The following is a 20,942-nucleotide window of genomic DNA, read 5'->3' as shown; positions in this document are numbered from 1 at the left end:
GACTGTGCTGCAGGGCACCCCCTCTTGGGGTCACAGGGACCCTGCCCTCACCCCTCCTCTGGAGTCAGCTCCCACCTCCACCGCCCACCGGGTATGAGAGCACCTGCCTCCCCACGCCCCATAGGTTCTGTGCTGTTTTACAGTTTGGGGTCTTAACACACTTCTTTAATCCATTTTCAAGTGAGTTTTGTACAGTCCTTGACTGTGTCTTGGGGCACACATTTCAGGATAGTCGGTGAATACCTTATGAGGTATAGGCCTGGACCCGGACCTTAGCACTGATACTGCATGGCCCATGTGATCCCTGGGCTGGCAACTGCATGACCAGGGGCTGTGGTGTGCAAGGTGGGACTGTGGGACAAAGGAGTGACAACTTCCTGGGGTGGAGATGAACCTGATTATGTGAGATTTTGCACAATTTAAAATTTGTGAGTATTTCTAGAATTTCCGGTTTTGTGTTTCAGGTGATGGTTGACTGGGTTGACTGTGGAAGGGAAGACTGCAGATAAGGGGGACATGCATGTGTGCCGTAGGATGAGGGCCCCATGTCACCCTTCTACAGGTGGACATCCAGCTTTCCAGCACTGTTTACGAAAGGACTGTCCTCCCCTCTCCTGTGATCTGGGCCCAGAATGTCTAAAATGTCCAAAAAGGAACCATGTAGTTTTATTCCTGAGCTCACTTTTCTGTTCCATTGTTTGATGTATTTGAAATTATGCCAGAAAATACCTGTGTATGTTCTTTGATCAAGATTGCTTTGGCCATTAGGCTCTTTGGTGGTGTCTAACAAATTTTAACTTTTTAATTTAATTATTTTTAGAGAGTCCCATTGGGTTTTTGATAGAGATTGCATTGAATCTGTAGATCACTTTGAGTAGTATGGACATTTTAGCAATATTAATTCTTCCAGTCCATAAACATGGGATATCTTTCCACTTATTTGTGATTTCTTCAATTTTTTTTAATCAGTGTTTTTTCTTGAGTATTCAGTAGACAGGACTTTTGCTTTGTTAAATTTATTCTTAAGTATTTTTTGTAGCTATTATGAGTAGGATTATTGTATTGATTTTTTTCAGGTAGTTTGTTGTTTTAGATAAATATGATCAATTTAGAATGTTGATTTTGTGTTCTGTAGCTTAACTGATTTTTAAAAGTAATTCCAGCATTTTTGGTACCATTGTTAAGAGTTTTCTGTATTTGAGATCATACACTGGCAAGCAGAGATAATTCTGCCTCTTTTTTTCCACTTTGGTTGACTTTATTTGTTTCTCTTGCTTAACTGTGCTGACTGGGATTCCCAGTGCTGTGTCAAGTAGAAATGGTAAGGGTGGGCACACTTGTTTCATTCCTGACTTACAGGAAGAGTTTTTAGCTTTATACTGGTGAGCATGCTGTTAGCTGCTGTTGTATTGAAACACATACCTTCAATCCTTAATTTGTTGAGAGGTTTTATTTCAATAATGAATATGTGAATCTTGTCAAATACATCTTTGAGATGATCATATGGTTTTTGTCAAAGAAATGAAGATTCTGTTAATATGGTGGATCACACTTCTGGGTTTCTGGATGCTGAACCATCCTTGCATCACTGGGATAAAGCCCACTTGTTTTCATTGAATGATTCTTTTAGTGTGCTACTGAATTCAGTTTAGTAGATTTTTAAAAGGAGTTTTGCAGCTCTTTTCATCAGCAATACTGGCCTGTGATTTAATCATTTTTTTGTGGTATCCTTTTCTGGCATTGGTATTAGGATACAGTGGCCTCAAAATGAATTTGAAGTGTTTCCTCTTCTGCAGTTTTTGTGGGAAATTGAGAAGGACTGGTATTATTTCTTCTTAAATGTCTGGTGGGCCTGGGCTTTTCTTTGACAGAATGTTTATTACTTGTTCAGTCTCCTTACTTATTTTCTAGTCTGTTTAGGTTTTCTGTTTTCTCATAATTCCATCATGTTAGGTTGAATTTTCGGTTTAATTAGGTTGAACTTTCTAGGGGTTTTGCTGTATAGAGGTTCATAGAACTCTCTTGTGGTCCTCTGTATTTCTGTGGTAAGTCTGATGCCTCCTCTTTCATTTCTGATTTTATCTTTTGTGTCTTCCTTAGTCAGACTTTTGTCAGTTCTGTTTATCTTTTTAAAAACAACTGTTCTTTACTTTGATTATTCTGTTGTTTTCTACTCTCTATTTTATTTGTTTCTACTCTGCTCTTTATCATTTCCTCCCTTTTACAATCTTGGGCTTAATTTCTTCTTTTTTAGTTCCTGAGTATAGTGTTAACATTATTTGAAGTCATTCTTCTTATCTAGGCATTTGCTGCTATAAACTTCTCAGAGTTGCTTTTGATGCATCCCAAAAGTTCTATGTCCATTTTCATTTGTCTCGTTATATTTTAAAATGTTGCTAGTGTTTTTTTTCTTTGATGCATTGATCGCAAGCATGTTGTTTCATTCCATCTATTTTCAAAAGTCTTGTTATTGATTTCTAGTTTCATAGCACTGTAGACAGTAAAGGTATTTAATATGATTCTAGTCTTCTTAAATTTTTAAAAACTTGTTTTGTGGTATGACGTGTGTCTTTCCTGGAGAATCTTTCCCACACGCTAGAGAAGAGCGTGCATTCTGCTGCTGTTGGCTGAAATGTTCTGAGTATGCCTGATTGATCCATTTAGTCTAACATGTAGTTTAAGTCTAATGTTTTCCTATCGATTTTCTGTGTGGATGATCTGTCCATCACTGAAAGTAAGGAACTGAATCACTGCTTATATATTGCAGGCTACTTATTCTTTATATCCATCATTATTTACTTGATACTTTTAGGGGCTGTCGTGTTGGGTACATATGTATCTACAAATGTTATAGCTTTCTAATGAATTGACCCTTTATCACTATGTAAATTACCTTATTTGTTTCATTTTAATTTTTCATGTAAAATATATTGTTTTCTGATATAGCTACCTCATTCTTTTTATTTCCATTTCTTGAAATATCTTTTTCTGCCCCTTTAATTTCAGTTTCTGTGTCCTTAAGTCTAAAGTATATTGTACTTGCAGGCAGTACATGTATGGTTGGGTTCTCAATCCATCGGGCCACTCTGTTTTTTTGATAGGAGAATTTATTGCATTTATATTTAAGGTAATCATTGATAGGAAAGGTCTTATTACTGCCATTTTGTTCATTGTTTTCTGGTTGTTTTACACATATTTTTTCCCATTTTTTTAAATGATTTCTCCAGTGGTACACTTTGGTTTCTTACTTTTTATCTTTTGTGAATCTATCATAGATTTGCTTTTTGGGTGTAATTAGGCTTGCATAAAATATCTTGTAGATATAACAGGCTATTTGAAGCTGATAACAATTTAACTTTAATTGCCTATAAGAAGTCTACACATTTACTCTGCTGTTCTCCCAACATTTTATGTTGTATATCATGGTTTACATCTATTTTATATTACACATCATCAGTGATTATTGTAGGTATTACAGTTGTACCTTGGTTCATGAATGCTCTGTTTACAAACAATTCAGTTCTCAAAAGCATTTGACAAAATTTTGCTTCCATTCACAAACTCCACATTGGGTGACAAACACAACTCTAGCCACCTTCCCCCAAATCGTACAACAAATTAAATTCACAAACCATGATATCACTGTGTTAATTTTTGTGTGTGTGTGTGTCAATTTTTTAAACTGCTCTTTTGTAAACTTTATACTTGCTGATTGGGCCATGCATTTTAATGCTGTGTTTCACATCTTGTTCCTCATAGTGCTCAACATGAAGTACTCAGTGCGTTAGTTTGTGATTGACGTGCCTTTGGGGCAGTGATACTGCTCAGCCCATGATGTCTCTCACCATCACCCACACTTGTTTTTGTGCACCGCTGGTTCTGGGACCCTGCTGTTACTAATGACATTCTCTCCCCCTTCTCTTCCTACCCACAGCATGTGCATTCCGGTACAATGGGCTCTCCTTTGTCTACCTTATCTACCTCCTGCTCATTCCTCTGTTCTCAGAACCAACAAAAGCGACGATGCAAGGTAAGAGCCTCTACTGTTCCTTCCCAGTTGTCCAGTCCAGTGCTCTGTGCCAGGCTCCATGGCTCCATCTTTCTCCAGTGGGAAAGACGCCATCTATACACACGATGGTCCCTGGGGCAAGCAGTCCCGCAGGGGAAGGGGCTGCCCAGGTGGGGCGGCAGGCAACTTACTGTGATGCCCATGCCCAGATTCTCCCTGTGGATGTTCCCTGTTAGGTCCCTGTAGCAAGCTTGGCAGTGTGTCTGAAAGGTTTAACTCCCAGGATTGTCAGGTAACATGGCAGGGCAGGTAGCATGGACGCATGTGTGTGCCTTGGGTTGTCGAGGAGAGCACTCAGAGCAGTGCGTGGTGGTTCTGAGCCATGCAGGAGGAGGTGGGCAGGCAGCCTGTCCAGTTCTGCCATTGCCATGCGCCGATGAGATCTCTTAAGTATGTGTGGCGCTGCAAAGGCAGCGAGCAGTGTAACTGCAGATTTAGTTCTCAGCATGCTCCTGTGAAGCTCCAGGTCCTTTCTCACCCTCATAGACCTCATAGCGCAGAAGAGAAGAGAAGCAGTGTTTTCTCTGCTTTGGTCTGGAAGAATGGTCTGGTTTGTGAATTTATTTAATTGAAGTTCTTCTACAATTATGAAATGGAAGTGACGCTGAACTAATTTAATAAACTGTTTACAAAAATTTTTGTAGTGCTGGGGATTGAACCCAGCATCTTTACATATCCCTAGTCCAGTTTTATTATTATAATTTTTTGTGTTTTTTTCAGCTTTAATTGAGTTTATTGGTACATTTTAGGCATACAGTACAGTTACATTCATTGTTGGGATCTTATACCTCTACATGGCAAGTCTTGATTCTCATTTTTCCCCTTACTCCTGCCCTCCCCTCACCCCCTCCTCCCCTCCCCATCTACAAACACTTTATTTTCACCTTTTCATTCTCTCACATTTTTTTCTTTTCCCTTATTATCCTTCCCCTACCCATCCCACCTTCCCTACACCTTTAGCTCCTTTCCTCCCATTTCTAAATGTCAGTAATCTTATTAGGATCTTATGTATTATTGCAGATTATTCACACCAGGGAAACTTTGGTATTTATACATGTGTGACTTATTTATTTCACTTAGGAGTATATCTTCAATATGTATCCATTTTCCTATGAATTAATCTATTTTCTTGTTCTTTATGGCTGAGTAATATTCCATTTTATAGAAAAACCACATTTTCTTTATCCAGTTTCCAACGGATGGGCAAATGGGCTGTTTCCAAGATTTAGCTATTACAAACTGTGCTGCTATAAACATGGGTGCGTATACTTCTCTGTAATATGATTCTTTTAGTTCTCTTGGAAAGATACCCAGCAGAGGGATGGCTGGATCAAATGGAACCTCCAGTCCAAGCTGTTTGAGGTATCTCCATATTGATTTCCATAGTGGTTGCACCAGTCTGCACCCCCACCAACAGTGGAGAAGGGTTCCTTTCTCCCCACAACACCGCCAACATTTGTTATTGTGTGATTTCTTGATAGCAGCCATTCTTTGTGGGGTGAGGTGGAATCTCAGTGTTGTTTTCATCTGCATCTCTCGAATGATCAGTGATGTGGAACATTTTCTCATATATGTACTTGCTGCTTTTATTTCTTTGTCTAAGAAATGTCTATTCATTTCGGATGCCCATTTTTGAATCAGGTCTTTATATTTGAGGGGGGGCTGATTGTTTTGAGTTCCTTATATATCCTTGATAATAGTCCTTTGTCTGAGGAACAGCTGGTAAAAATTTTTTCCCACATTGTAGATTGTCTCTTAGTTCTGCTGACCATCCTCAGTGGAGGAAAGATAGCCTCTTTAATAAATGGTGTTGGAAAAACTGGATGTCAACCTGACACAGATTAAAATTAGACCCTTATCTTTCACCATGCACTAAATTAAAATCCAAATGAATTAAAGATCTAAATATTAAAACAGAAACATTAAACTTGCTGGAAGGTAAGTTAGGCAGAACTCTGGAAGACATTGGCATAGGAAAAGACTTTATGAACAAATCCTCAGTAGCACGGGAACTAGCACAAAGAATCAACGACTGGGATCTCATCTTACTAAAAAGCTTCTGTACTTACAATTTTTTGTTTTGAGTCAAGTTCTCACTAAGTTGCCCAGGCTGGGCTTGAACCTGGATCCTCCTGCTTCAGCTTCCCAGAGTGCTGGGATGACAGGTGTGAGCCAAGCTAAATTGTGTTTAGACACACCTCCATAAGAGGAAACAAGGAGCATGCGGTGCAGGGGGAGTGTGACAGCGTCTGTCTGCGTGAAAGGAAAAGGAAGTTGGGTCTGACTCACAGAGCAGTGTGGGAAAGGCCTGAGAGCCGACTCCCTGGGAGAAGCAGCTCACACCTGTGTGCACAGAGCAGCAGACATGGGCTTCAGCTCTCCTCTGCTGCTCACTCATTACCCAGTCTGTAAAGTGGCATTGCTGCCTGTGCTGGCAGCAAGGCTGGCTGTGATGCTGGCCTGGTATTGTCTCAAGCCGGCTCCTCCCACAGCTCCTCTGAGTTCCTTTGGTGCTCTTTGCACAAGCTGCAGATCTTGCCAGATACAGTGCCTTCCAGAGTTCAGCATGAGCAGAATGGCTCCTGGACTCAAACAAGGTGAAAGCACAGCCTGTGGTGGAGAAGGAGAGTGGAGGAACCCTCTGGCCCTTCTTCGGGGACAAACAAAGCTGCTTTACTCGGCTCAGGCAATAGGTGTCCTGGCCCCGAGCAGAACCAGCCGAGCCTGGGGGAGAGCGTGGACCAAAGTGAGAAGTGGCTGCCAGTGGCTGCTAGGCGTTGCTCAGAGGATTTGTGGCCTCCAGGAGTCGGGGCAAAGGCAGGGCGGCCGGTGCCCTTGCCCAGCTCCTCCTGTGCCGTGGTTTCTGAAATCAAAGCTGGCACCCTATGGCCTTTTGCACCTGGCCAAGCTGGGGCAGGCTGGTGTCTGACGTGCATGACACGGCCCACTCCTGCTTCATGGCTCCACACTCATTTCCCGAAGAAGGCTTCGGAGCATTCAGACGCGGCAGTGCTTCGAAACACGCTTCTATACCACGAGGGCTGGGTCCCCATTCCTGTGGCTGCCCCAGATTTCACACCCTGAGCCGGCAGCCCTGAGTGTGCGGTGGTGTCAGGGTGCGTGGGTCTGTGCCTACCCGGTGAGTCTGGGTGGCTCCATGGGGCAGACGGGATGGCACCATGGTGGAGAGTGAAGCACAGCCCCTCTGCAGCGAAGGAGCTCAGGTGATGCCGTGCCACGAGATCAGGCACAGACAGCGGGGTGGGTGCAGGTACCTCAGCGCAGCCCACACACGGCCCTCCCGGGAGCCCAGATGCAGCACTATGGTGTTGTACCGCCTTCCTGTGTCTCTGCACCAGGAATCAAGGCAGGTCTTTGGTGTAGCCTGGTGTGTCAGTTTCCACAATCTTAGGGAGATGGCTCTGGAAGGAAATGCCACATTTTTTCTGGGTGCGTGGGACTCCCGTGCACCCCCAAAACCTGTGCTGAGGCACCCTGGTTAGTCCCCCTGGGGACTTGGGGGTCCCGTTGGTGCCCAGCTGTGCAGTGACAGGCCCAAGGTGCCTGTGGAGTGGCTTTTGAGGGAGGCTCGGTCCAAAGCTCCTGACACTAGGCTCTGTGTTCTGACAGCTCTCACGGGTCTGATGAGTCTGTGGGCAAATTGAAGGGAGTGCAGGAGCAGGGTTGTCCCTGTGCTGATTGTGAATCTACGTGGATCTGCACCCACGCTGGGCGCCGGTGTGGCCCTGGCTGGGCCTGGACCCTGCAGTGTCTTGGAGTCCTGGATGGAAGCCAGAGCGTGCAGCTGCCTGCTCCACCACCCCTGGCCTCCAGCTGCACTGACTGCGTGTTCTGTTTCGAAGCCGGCCCCTCAGAGCCTCGCTCAACATGTGTATTTGGTATGTCTGATCGTCAGGAAGGTAAAGGAAGTTTGCTTACTGCTGTATTTTCTGGACCTCAGCAGGCCCTGGGCCTTGGGCTCTCAGTACACATCGTAAAAGTGATGAATGGAGCCATCAGCAGGGCTGAGGTCCCTGAAGTGTCTGTGAACGCAGCTTCCAGCCCGTGTGTGCCTCGTCCCTGGCACAGCCAAGGCCATAGAGTGGTGCGTGGCAGTCGGCGGACTGGGGACGGGAGACGGAGCTGTCGGGAAGAGGCCTTGGCACTCTGCTCCTTCAGGTTTAATTCGGACCGGAGGACGCAGAGCAGCTGAAGACATGGAGTCCAGAAGGGTGCTTTATGCTGTTGCCTACCATGATGGGCGTTTTATGTAAGCCTGGATGCCCTGGGGAGGGCAGTGAGCACCTTCCTGCTGCTCGTGGACTGTGCTCTGCGCAGGGACTAAGTGCGCGCTCCCTGGTCCGGTGCCTCTGTGTCGGGGCGCTGCGAGTAGGTGTTTCCAGACACAGACTCCCTTGCCTTCGTGACTGTGGAGCACCCGCTCTGGTCAGCGTGGTGAAAGGGTCTCTGTTTTGTTCGGATGGAGTATGAGCAGTGAGCCCGAGGCCCGGAGGAAGGCCACGGTACGTGCTCAGTGCACACTGGCCCACGCTGTTGTTTGCGTTTTCAAGAGCGTGCCATTGCTCAAATGTCAGAGTGAGCTGGATTTAGCCTTCTGCGTGGGCTACTGAGCTGGTCTGTACCGGCTGAGGACTGTGATGCTTTTTAACTACCAGTACACACTCCATGACTGCTGAGGTCGTTTTGCTGTGCTGCCCCTGATGTCTCTGATTAACTGTTAAATAATGTTTAGGTCAGTAACCTGTTAAGGGAACCAGTCAAGCTGTCTCCCGAGTATATATTTATTACTAATGTGCTTTAACTAACTTCATTCTCGCAGTGAGCTTTTGATTAAAGATGATGTCAAGGAGCATCACGTTCTAGGCGTGCACAGGTACCCTGTGTGTGGGCAGCTGCATTGCAGCCCTGGGCTGTTTGCCCACACCCAGGGCACAGCGGAGTCCTGGGGACCTGGCGGGGGAGCGAAGCAGGGAGTCATCCGCTGGCCGACAGCTGCCCAGCTCTGGCCTGGGCGTCTAGAGAGACAGCGGGGGCAAACCAAGGGGCCACTTCTGTCTGCTGTGGCCCAGATTGACGGGTATGTGTATCTCGTGAAATGCATGTATTTCAACACACATTAATCTAGAGAGTGTCCACACAGCTCTGCGCTGGGCTTTGAAGGATACAAAGGTGCAGAAAGCATAGCTCTTCACTGGAGTGGCCTCTTCCTTCCCCATGCTGGACGCCACATGCCTCGTTGAGTGGTGGCTTTTCCATGGCACAAGCAGCCACCTGCTTCCTGTGGCACCACCGCTGTGCTCTGAGCTGCTCCTGGGTGCCTGGCAGTGCTGTCTCAGAGCCAGTGTTGACCCCGGGGCTGCTGCCAGGCTTGCTGGGGACACTGGTGATGAAGTGAGCCATACTGATGTCAAGAGCCAGGACAGTTAGTGTGGAGCCCACTAAAGGTCATTGCTCACCATGAGCAAGAAGGTGGGAGGCTAATTTGATGAGGACAGTGTGGCTGATGTGTGGGACAAATGCATGTGGAACTGATGGGTGTCTGCACGCTGGGCAGGTGTGCAAGGATGGATTAGCGCCATCTCTCATGTTGTTGCAGGAGACCTCCAGCAGGGAGGGCAGCAGGCTGGGCAGTGCCAGCTCCCCGTTTATTCTGGAATCCTGGTGACCTCGGTCAGGCAGTGACCGTGCAGCCCAGCCAGTGTGCGGGCGGTGGTCTGGGTGGGTGCTAGTAAAAATGTCCATAATCAGAGAGCTAGACATCTGTTCTGCCCCTGCCCCTTGGGCTAGATGCTGTGCTGAGCCCAGCTCCATTGTTAGAGGGTGGAAAAACTACCATGTGATTGCAAGACAGCACCTCCATTCCGGGCGAGAACAATGGCCACGAGGGGGCTGGCCCAGAGCCCGCTGAGCACACAGCTCCTGCCCAGCGTTGAGCAGGGAAGGGACTGACGCAGCCCCAGCGAGACGCAGTCCCACCTGGCTGGCCCTGGCTCCTTTGCTTTCCGGGCACCGGCCACAGTCCCTGGCTATGACTGTGTGAGTGTCGGACGCCTAGAGTATCCCTCACAGGTTTCAGCACACAGTTCTTCACGCCTGCGTACTCTTGATGCACAAGCGACTGTCCAGGTCACCCGCAGCCTGCCCGCTCTGGGTGTGACAGAGGAGCACCTTGCTGGAAGCCACTTCCGTGCTTGTGTCCTTCAGCGAAGGCTGCAGTTCTGCATCCTCACAGGCTATAGGGAGGGACAGGCGGATCTTCTCATTCCTTTTCTTTTATCTTTATTAAGTTTACTGGTACATTTTAGGTATGCAGTACAGTTGCATTCATCATTGGGATCTTGTACCTTTACGTGACATATCTTGGTTCTTATTTTTCCCCATACCCCTGCCCTCCGTTCAGCCCCTCCACCCTCTAGATTTCTGCTGGATCTCTTGTGACTTCATTGTTTTTATTCCTAATTGCATTAATTTGAGCCTTTCCTTTCCTTTTTTTCATAAGGTTGGCTAAGCATTTATTGATTTTATTTATTCTTTTGAAAACCCAACTCTTTGATTTGTTGACTTTTTGTATGGTTCTCATTCTCCATTGCATTGATTTCTGCTCTGATCTTTATAATTTTCTTCCTTATATGAGCTTTGGGTTTGTCTTGCTCTTCTTTTTCTAGGAGCTTAAGATTCACCATTAGATTGTTTATTTGAGCTTGCTCTATTTTCCTAGTGTGGGCATTAACTGCTATGAATTTCCCACATAAAACTGCTTTGATTGTATCCCATAGTTTCCTGTATTTTGTACTGGCATTGTCATGAAAATTAAATTATAAAAGCTGTCTAATTTCTTCTTTAATTTCTGCTGTGACCCATTGGTTGTTCAGGAGAGTATTGTTCGATTTCCATGTGCTTGTGAAGTTCTTGCAGTTTCTCATGCTATTGTTCTTCAGTTTAATTGCACTATGGTCTGATAATATACATGGGATAACTTCATTTCCTTTGCATTTACTTAAACATGTTCTATGAGCTAGCACGTGGTCTATTTTGGAGAATGACCCATGTGCAGCTGATCATTCCTTTTGGGGTAAGTCATGTACTTGTGGCGGCCAGTTGAACTTTGTGGGCTACATCACATTTTCCTGCAGCAGGGGCCTCTCAGAAACTTCACCATTGGATTGGTGCATCTGTGAGATGCTTTTGTTGCAGAGGAACAGGGTAAGGGTTGCACGGTGTCACTGCCGGAGGTGTGCAACCGAACAGAGCAGGCTCTGTTCCAGGCGCCTGGCTCCTTCAGAAGCCTTGTTTTCGAGCAGAGAGAACTGGCAAAGATTAGAATGGGCTTCCTGGGTGATGACAGGGAGGCCTCAGTGGATCTTCCTCATGTCCTGGGAGTGACAGTGGGCTCCCGGCAGGAGGTGCCCATGGCAGGGCCCTGTTGCTGAGCCCGTGTAGTGGCCAAGGAGTATGGCCGGCCTGTGGTAGCCTGCGGTGGGCATGGCTTTCTACAGGTGCCATTGTGGAGGAGAGTTCTGCTTCTCTGTTTGAAAGGAGGAAGCCTCTTAGACAGCTTCACGTTTTTCCTTGGCGAACTTTGCTTTGTTACTTGGGGAAGGTAGCAGTTAGCCAGAGGGTCTGTCTGCCTTCCATTCCAGCTCAGTGCTGATCATGGGAGACGAGTCAGAAGGGGTGAGCACAGGGGCCCAGCATCTGGTGACCACTGACCAGGTGACGTGTGTAAGCTGTTTCCAGGCCTGCCCTCTGAGACAGAAGTGCAGAGCAGATGTTACGGTGCACATCGAATAGGGGTTCCTGCTTGGCAGGAAGTCGCACTAATCTCAAATTGATTACTGTGTACGTGTAAAGTAAACACCGAAAGGGCTTTGTCCTGGGCTTGTGACTGGGACACACTTAGCCGGAGTCCCTAATGGCACCGGGAAGACAGATGATGCTCAGTTTGCTTCTACCCGAAGAAGCCAAGATGCCTGCAACTCGTAAAGCTGTGTTTAGACATCAGAAGGGAAATAGTAGCAGATATTTAAAACTGCTGCATCTGGTTTTTGTTAAAAACAGTCTTTGGGCCATTAAGCCTATTGTTACTGTGTTTCACTATGTCATAATAGTGCAAATAGCAAGAAAATATTTAATTGAGTAAATTACTAGGTAAGTGTTTTGTTATCAATAATATCTGCTCACCACCAAAAGGAAAGCTGACATGGTGCCTGGTTCTTTAATTTTTTTGCTAAATTAATGATAGCACTTTTAGGTTATTTTACCTGTTCTTTTCTGGGATGGTAAAGATGTAACATTCTATTATTGTTGTAAGTTTAGCATGCAGTATTCAGGTAGAGGGAGTTTTCTTCTCAATAAATTCCCAGCTCAGTAAACATCAGATCTTGTTATTACGACTAAAAAAACATCTCAGAAGTCCTAAGCTTTTTTTGCTTTATTTGGCTACAATGAACCCTTTGTTTAAATGGCGCCCTGTCGTTTCAGTGCCTTAACTCACTTGCATAGGTATTAATTGATCAACTCTTCGAATGCTGGAACTTTTGTTTCTTCACTTGGCAAACATGTTCTGGCACCCTCTCCTTCAATCCTTGTGGTAGGCAAATGAAGATGCAGCTTAGACAGGGCCAGGCCCTCTGTCCCATCCAGGTCTGTTGGAGCTTGGGTCTTGGCCATCAGATTCCCAGCCTCCTGGTTTCCTTGCCTGTTGGGTGCTGGTTCAGTTCCTGGTAAGAGTGTGCAAGCTGGTAACCAGACCCTGTGGAGGGGGCAGGGGCTCTGACATTTGTTTCCCCTTTAACAGTGTGTGACTCTAGTGGGTTGGCCGACATTTGTTTCGGATCAGTCTACTTCAGTTTTGCACCTGGCTTGCTTAGAAGGCAGATAGTGTTGCTTTCCCAGGGACTTACTCCCTGGCCAGATAGCTCATGTCACATGTGCTGCCTCTCTTCTGCATGGCCACTTAGTTTGTATAGATTCAGACCTTATTGTCTGGTGGGATGAGGGCTCTGCAAGTGTAGACCATCCCTTCCTGACCTGAGCCCCTCTTGTTCCGCTGCAACGTTCTCTGCAAAATAGAGCAGCCTTAGTGCGGAGCTATGCTCGCCGACCTGAATTCTGAGGGCTGTGGAGGGAGGTGCTGCCAACAGCCTTCTCAGCTTCTGCCCTCCAGCCCTTTGAGGGAGGCAGAAGTGGTGCCAGTCTGAGTCAGGGTTGAAGCCCCCAGGGGTCAGCTGGGCCCTATAGCTGCAGGGCCATGAGCCCATCTCCTTCAAATCTCCTTCCTCTCTTTTTCCTTCCAGTTTGAGCCAGTTTTGCTCATGTTGGTTTTCTGCCCTGTGTCTTGCTACGCTGGGTGCAGGGGGCAGGTGTTTGGGGACAGCATGTGCAGTGCCCTTGGGCTGTTGAGCTTTGAGGGTGGCCATGGTGTCAGCATGGCCTGTGCTATGCCCTGTGAGTTAGTCCCTGTCCATTGCTGTGACAACATCTGGGTTGGTTGACATACAGGTTGATTGTGGCTCATGGTTTCCATAGTTTCATCCATGGTGAGCCAGATGTGTGCAGCTTGGGCCTGTGTCTGGGCACAGTATGATGGCGGGGGCCTCAGTGCAGAGACATCAGGGAGGCAAGGACAAACAGAAAGGGGCCGGCTGTGTCCCCTTCAGGGCTGTGCCCAGCACCCTAGTTTCCTGCCACCTCCTAGCAGTGCCCAGGATAGGACCTCACCCTCAACTTATGGCCTTTGTGGCCATTTATCCGGGACAGCAGCTTCCACACCCTGCCTGGAAGGTGCCTGGGGTTGCAGGAGGAGCTGGAGCCCATGGCTCTGTGCTCAGATGGCTCATGGGTTTTGGGTCCTGGAGAGGCCTCACTCTTCTCCCCTGGGTGGCTGTCCTTGCCTCACTGGAGGGTCCTTTGTCATCTGCCAGCACCTACTGCTTCATCATGGACTCCCTGCCTGGGGCCAAGGCTCTGGGAGATGAAAATGGCTCCTTACAGCGAGTTCCAGTGTGGCTGCGGAGCAGTCAGCAATGGCAGCGTCGCAGCTGTCCCTGCAAAGAACACCGTCTGACTCCTCACCAGCACCTTCGACCAGGGCCAAGTGTGGGTCTTCCCTGTGCTCCCCACTGCAGTCCCCAGTGAAAGCACTGCTGTCCAGGGCCCCTGTGGGTGCCTCCCCCAATGACCCTGTCTCCTCACCTCTGGCCAACCTCAGTCTTCTTGTGTCAGGTCCTCCCAGCAGCACATGGCAAGGTCACCTGGGACTCCCACCTGCCTTTGCCTCCTGAAGCTACCTTGCTGCACTGAGCTAGGTGGTGAGTAGGACCCTTGGCTGCTCCATGGGGCACAGAGAGGAGGGACACTGGGAAAGGCAGAGCAACTGGCAAGGTGGAACCTGAGCCAAGGCTGGCAGCACCCACACCTCGACGCCCCACCTCTCCTCCCTCCTCGGCCTGTACTGGTGAGCGTGCAGTGGGTGGCATTAGTTCCCACTGGTCCCTGTCATGCTCCTTGGCCAGGCAGTTAGCAGGGTGCTGACTGGGGCTCAGCACACCCTTGTCTCGCACACCTGGAACCTGCACCTGCTGCCCCTGTCCCTGAGGAGCAGAGGCCACTCTGTCACTCAGCATATGTCGGCATCAAATATTCAGCAGCCCCGGCTGGCATGGAGGCTGCTGGTGGGCAATGCATGTGCAGGGAGGAGATGGGCGTGAGGTGGCGGGGCTGTGGGGCGGGCTGTCTGGGGACATGGGGACGTTTGGTCCAGAGGACTGTGCAGGCCTGAGCTGATCTGAACATGCAGTTCCTGCATGTCATTCTGCGCTCCCTACCTGCAGACTGAGCTGCGCTGCTCCGGCCCAGTGGGTGGGGCACCTGTCAGGTGCACTGAGCAAGCAAGAGCTGACCTGGAGCCGCCAGGCCCTGCAGTGTGAGCTCAGCTCCACAGGGACGCTCAGAAGTCCAGGCCACTCACTGCCTGGTGCTCACAGATTCTGCACTGGCACATTTGCGGCCCTGCTAAGGTTGCTTTGGACCCCGCAAGTCAGCACTCAGAGCTCTTCCAGGGTCCCTTGGGGAAGGTACAGAGCACACAGAGAGTACAGGTGTGGAGTGGGACGCGTGTGTCATGGCAGGGTGGAGCAGGTGGCCTGGCCCTGCCTGCTGCTGTGCTGCCTGCTGCTTGCCCCCCAGAAGGCACAGAGAGGGCCGCGCTGCCAGTGTCCAGCCATTCGCCAGCACTGCGGGAACCGAGCTCGGTCGGCGCCGTGTGTACCCATGGCCTATCTTCAGAGTGGCAAATGTGGGGTCTAGAGTACCTGAAGAAGGTGGGCAGAGGCTGGGACCCTCCCCAGCCCTCAGAGCGATCGTGGGGTGTTCACTGATCCTGTGTCCACAGTTTCCAAGCAACAAGGGCCAACTGCGGGCCCCGCTGTGGGCTGCGAGCCTGAGTTGTACAGCTGGCAGCCAGAGTCCGCCGCTTTTCTGGGATGGCGCTGTGGATTTCCCTGCCCACAGATGGCTGGCTCCGGAGGGCCTCCAGTGGATGAGCAGCCGGCCTTTTCTGAGGCTCTTTCCTTCCTGGGAAGCCAGGAGCCAGGCCTGGGATGGGAAGTGCCTGCCCTGCCCCAGCCCAGTCAGGTGTGCAGCCACCCCAGTGGGAGCAGTCTGTGTGCCTCTGTGTGTCTGCTCCTTACACGTTCTTAAACCAGCGATAGTGAAAGTTCTGTTTCCACTCTGCTTTTGTTACTCCTGTAATTTGCACCCCCAGGAGAGGCTGGGGCCTGGGTCTCTCTGCTGTTGCACAGTGAGTGTGGAGAAGCTGTGGGGTCGCTGCCTGGAGTTCTGAACCCAGGTTTGGATTCTAGTCCGGAAGTGCATGCAAGGAGGAGTCCAGAAAGCTTGGACGTGATCTCCTAGGCTCTCTGAGCTCACTTCTAAAAGATCAGCAAATTTCTTGTTTCAAAGTATACACTCATTCACAGCAATGCACACTTGCATGCTCACACACATGGGCGATGCAAACACGCCTTTCCCAGTGACCACGGAGTCTCCCTGCTCCAGGCTCCGCTTAACTTAGATCTGCTCTCTCCTCTGCACAGAGAAGACTGTTCTCAGAAATGACACAGACAGTGTCCAGGCAGCAGTCAGGAGTACAGAGGGAACACAGTATGCCATTTAAAATTTTAATTACAGACAAGTAACAATGTAATTATATCTCCAAGCCTTACTCATTTTTATTTCAAATTCAAACTTACTGTAAATCCTGTATTTTTATGTTAAATCTGGCTATGCTAGCGGTCATTAGTACCTACCCTCCCTGCCTAGAGAGGCGTGATCCTCCCTCCCACACCCCACTTCAGCTCTGTTTGGGCTGCTGCTCAGTTCCGAGTGAAGTGTCCGTCTGTCCTGCAGTCTCAGCACTGGTTCACGCAGGCATGCTGTGTCCTGTCCTCCCGAGCCAGGAGGGAGATGGGCCTGCCTGGGGCGGTGAGCAGGGTGGGTGACACACATGCTGGCTGCTGGCGAACCCCTCTTCCGATGATGGATCCCTTCTGGGAACACACTTTGGGATTTACTCACAAAACTAAAACAAAGTGTTATCTGCAGAATCTGTTGTTTTTTATTTGTTTTCTGAGACAGGATCTTGGTATGTAGCACAGGCTGACCCTTAAACTCACAGTGATTTTTCTGACTCTGCCCTCCGAGTGTGGGGATTTCAGGCGTGTGCCACCACACCCCAGCAAAGACATGTTTTCTGTGTCTCATGCACCTCCGAATCTGAATCCACTCAGCAGGTGTACTGGGCCTAGGTGCCCCCTTGCTTGTGGTCCAGGGACATTCACAGTGCACTGAGCCTGCCAAGGACTTTGTTTCCGGCCTCTGTTCTGGAATGCCCGGTCTCTCAAGCACGGTTGGGGACGGGGATGACTGCCTTTCTAGGAGCTAACGGTGCAGTTGCTGGCTTTGCCTGTGGCACCCTCTCTTCTGCCCCACTCTGGCCATCTCTTGCCGGCAGCCCCGTCCCAGCACTGCTGTTCGCCAGATGGGAACTGCCTGTGTTCTGCGTGGCTGCTGCCCCTGGGGCTGGTGGAGCGGCAGAGCTTCCCGTCCTACCCTAGCCCCACCAGGGCTGTGGTGACAGCGTGCCCTGGACACACCAGGCCCAGCAGGCAGACTGCGGTGTGGGATGCTGACTGCGCCACTGAGCGGTGGACCTGGGGACAGCAGCTCTGCGCGCAGGCAGCTTCCTCAATGCTACCCCTGGGCAGGTGCAGCTTTTCCTGGCCCTCGTGCAGAGGGCGGGGGTGAATTGTGCTGTCACCTGTCCCAGACACGTGGCCTCCCAGGCACCTCACTGCTGTGAGGGGCAGGGGCTGCTCTTCTCCCTGTGCAGGCTGAGGTGGAACTTTGGAGTGAGCCACATTGTTCTGCTGGAGAATCAGGTATGGAGGTAGCAAGTAGGTTTGCCCCTCGGGGAATTTTTCACTCACCTTTCCAAATTAGCAGAGCACTTGCATTTTTAATAAGCAGTCTTACAGCAGCAATAGTTTCTACTCTTTTCTCTCCTGAAGAAGACCCAAACAATAGACAGCAAAAACTCAAGGAACAGATTTAGTACAGACACCACAGGACCATGGATGTGAGGAGATAGCGTGGCCAGACGCGTGACTGACATCACGATTTCCTCTGTTCCAGCAACTTAGTTTATGCCCCTGACCTTTGGGAACAATAACAGCACTGTCTGGGACACAGGGTGGATTCTGGAGGGCTGTTCTGGCCTGGAAGTCACATCTTTGTCTATTCATGGATGTGGGGCCACCCTCCCACCATCCCCCTCCGGTCTCCTCAGACTGTCCTGGCTCCTGGGTGTGGTGTCGAGCTGTCTCTCTGTCCCTGGTCCTCAGGGCCCCTTGATCATGCCTGGGTTGTCATGAGCCATGCTGTCCTGTCTGCTTAGGGGGCACCGTGGCGGCTCCTCTGAAGCCCGGATTTCACGTGGTTTTGTGTGTGTAACTGAGGTTCTCTGGTGGGCCAGCCTGGTCAGAAAAGTTGAATCAGAAACCAGCCACTTAGTGATTCATGTGTCCCACCTGCTGGGACCACCCTTCTGCTGAAGACACCCATGCTCTGGCCTGGGTGCGGTCTCGCCCAGAGGAAGGATCCTTTTTCCACCAGGGGCACCATTTTGTGTGACTAGTTCACCAGTGGTGGATCCCAAGTCCCCAGACGGCCCCCACTCACCCCGTTTGATTGTCTCATCCTAGGGCTTCTAGAGAAAATGAGACCTCTCAAGCAACCCTTTAGAGGGAGTGTTATTTGGCCTTTGAATTGTGCAAAAAAGAAGAATGCATTTCTTTAAAGTGGAGACTAATGGAATCTAACTTCATGGAAATCAAATTTATTGGGAAGAAAAGCGGCTTCTAATGTGAGCACTGACTTAATGGTGAAGCCCTAATGCACTGTTTTGCCCTGTGCTGAGGCTCATGGTGGGGTCAGGGACCGATGGTGGAGGGAAGAGTTGTCAGAGGGAAGTGTGACTAAGGGGCATGTGGCAGCCACCCTCCGGGTGGGGACATGGACGGTCTCAGGCGGCGTGTGGAATTAGTTTTTCTGTGTGAATGGACAAACCCTGAAATCTCACTCTGAAGCAGACCCTCTTGAGCTACCCTTCGAGAACAGTAGCAAGACATCCACTTATGGGACTGATTGAATTGGACCTCAGATGGCCTTATTTGTGGGCGGTCAGGGTGCTGGTCCCAGCCCAGGTGCGTTCTCAGCAGCATGCTCGTCTCTGCCTCCTTGCGGTGAAGATTCCCTCTGTCAGGACTTAGAAGATGCGATGATGCGGGTCTCAAGTGCCACCTGGGACCATGTGCTGAAGACCTGGTCCTTGCCAGGATGCGGTTGGGGACTCTGGGAAGTGGAGAATAGGTCAGGCCCCTGTGAGGGCCCTGGAAGGACATGGGACTCCCCCGCACCCCCGTCCTGTTCCCACTCTGCCCTCAGGGAGCAGCTCTGCTCCCCCGTGCTTTTGCTGTTCTGCCTCTCACAGTCCCGGAAGCACTGGATCAGTTGGCCTTGGACTGTGAGCTGCATGAACCTTTCCTCCTTTTAAGCTGGTCACTTCAGGTATTCTGTTACAGTAAAGGCAAACTGACTAACACAGGTACAAAGAAATATAAATGGATCAGCAAAACTCAAGGGGTTCATAACCTAATTCTGAGATTATGTTTGAAAACAGTGTTGAACGGATAGATGAAGCATTTCTCTGACAGTAATAGAAGCACAAATAGCTGAACTTTCTGTTCTGTAACAGCAAATAGATGTGGACTTATACATAGTGTGGCGCATGTACTGAAAATTCTGCTCTGAGTCTGAGGTATTTCCGTGAAGCCCTGGGTTTAGAGTGTGGAGGGCCAACTACTCAGCGTGCCGTCCTGGTCTCCCGTCGCCTGGGCGGAGGGATGTGTGTGTCAGAGCCTGGAGCACGGTGGCACATGCCTGCTGCAGACTGCACCCCTGTCGGTCAGAAGCAGAGTCTGTCTGTCTGTGCTCCATGAGGATGAAAGCTTCTTGGGGATGTATTTCCGTTTCCCAAAAATGCACCAGGAATGTAGATCCTGTAGTCTTACATGGCTAGTTAAAAATTTAACATGTTTTAGTCCTATGGGTGTTGTTGGAAGGGGGAAAGTGTGTGTGTGTGTGTGTGTGTGTGTGTGTGTGTGTGTGTGTGTGTGTGTGTGTGTTTAAAATAGAGCCAGTCTAAAAAGTGGGATTGGCTAGGTCAGGGGATGAGAAATTCAGGGGAGAAGGCATACGGAGGATTCATAGCATTTGCTTGGGTGCTGGCAAGGACAGACGTGCTGAAGTCAGAGCTCAGTGATGATCTCTTCCAGAGCAGACTGGCATAGAAGTCTTTGCAAAAGGTGTCTGGGTCCTGGGCCCCGGAATGGGCTTGCTCCCTTCCTGCCTGTAGAATGTTCCAGGTCAGTGCTCAGGTCACCTGTGGTGGGGGCGCAGCTCCACTGCTCTTTTCCAGGCTCCAAGTCCTGCTCATCACAGAGCCGCGTGTCTACGCGCAGCTTTCCCCCTCCATCTCCTCCTTCACGTTCCCTTCGCTTCGGCTTGGGACCTTGCAGGCAGTGTGAGTTTGGCTGTTGGGATTTATTTTATATTTGTAAACCGGATTTTGTTCAGTTCATTTTTTAAGGACACATCTAACACATCCCCACTCATGTCCAATTCCCACCGTATTTTCTTCTGTCTTAGAGAAGTTGAAAAAATTGAGAAAATCGCAAAAAGTTTGAGGATAACCCTTTCTAATTTGTAAAAGCTGCAGATGTTACCTAATTGGCCCATCAGAACTAGACCTGTAGGTTGTATAGAGCTAAACTTACTTGTGTTTATTAATTTATTTGTATTTGCATTTTACCAGGGAAGTGGTTACACAGTCTGTCTGAGGTCACATGTCAGCCAGGGGCAGGGCCACTTAGACGTCCACACTGACTCAGTGCTCCCTCCTCACCGTGTGCTGCTCCCTGAACTGGGCTGCCGGGTGCCCTCTGCCCTGACTGCACTTAGATGCAATGGGAAGGTGGGGGCATCTCCCCCATCTCTGTGGGCAGCGGGCAGAGAATAGGGAGCAGAAGGAACTGCATGGGACCCACAGTGTCTGGAGTAGGCACCTACTCTTACTAAGCATCCCGACTTAGGCTTGGCGTGAGAACAGTCTCCTTTAATTTCCTGCCATGGAGGAGGTTTGGAAGGGAAACATAGCTTAGGAATAATAATTACTCACCGAAGAAGTTTGAAGTTTTTGTGGCTTCTCGTTACGGTCTCAAAGTGCATCTGTTTT

General features: G+C 49.3%; 1 protein-coding gene across 3 annotated transcripts in view; it reads left to right on the top strand.

The window, feature by feature from the left end:
• The window catches only part of Piezo2 (piezo type mechanosensitive ion channel component 2), a 301,778-nt gene that overhangs the window by 51,126 nt on the left and 229,710 nt on the right, over nt 1-20,942 (top strand). For all 3 annotated transcript variants that reach the window (XM_010639029.3, XM_033757327.1, XM_033757326.1), the window contains exon 2: nt 3,935-4,030. In XM_010639029.3, the coding sequence (XP_010637331.1) occupies nt 3,935-4,030 (96 nt within the window). The remainder of the gene's footprint in view (nt 1-3,934; nt 4,031-20,942) is intronic.

The sequence above is a fragment of the Fukomys damarensis genome, unplaced genomic scaffold, assembly GCF_012274545.1.
Source record: "Fukomys damarensis isolate Sample0158 unplaced genomic scaffold, DMR_v1.0_HiC HiC_scaffold_30, whole genome shotgun sequence".
NCBI lineage: Eukaryota > Metazoa > Chordata > Mammalia > Rodentia > Bathyergidae > Fukomys > Fukomys damarensis.
This window is presented reverse-complemented; position numbering and strand designations above follow the sequence as displayed.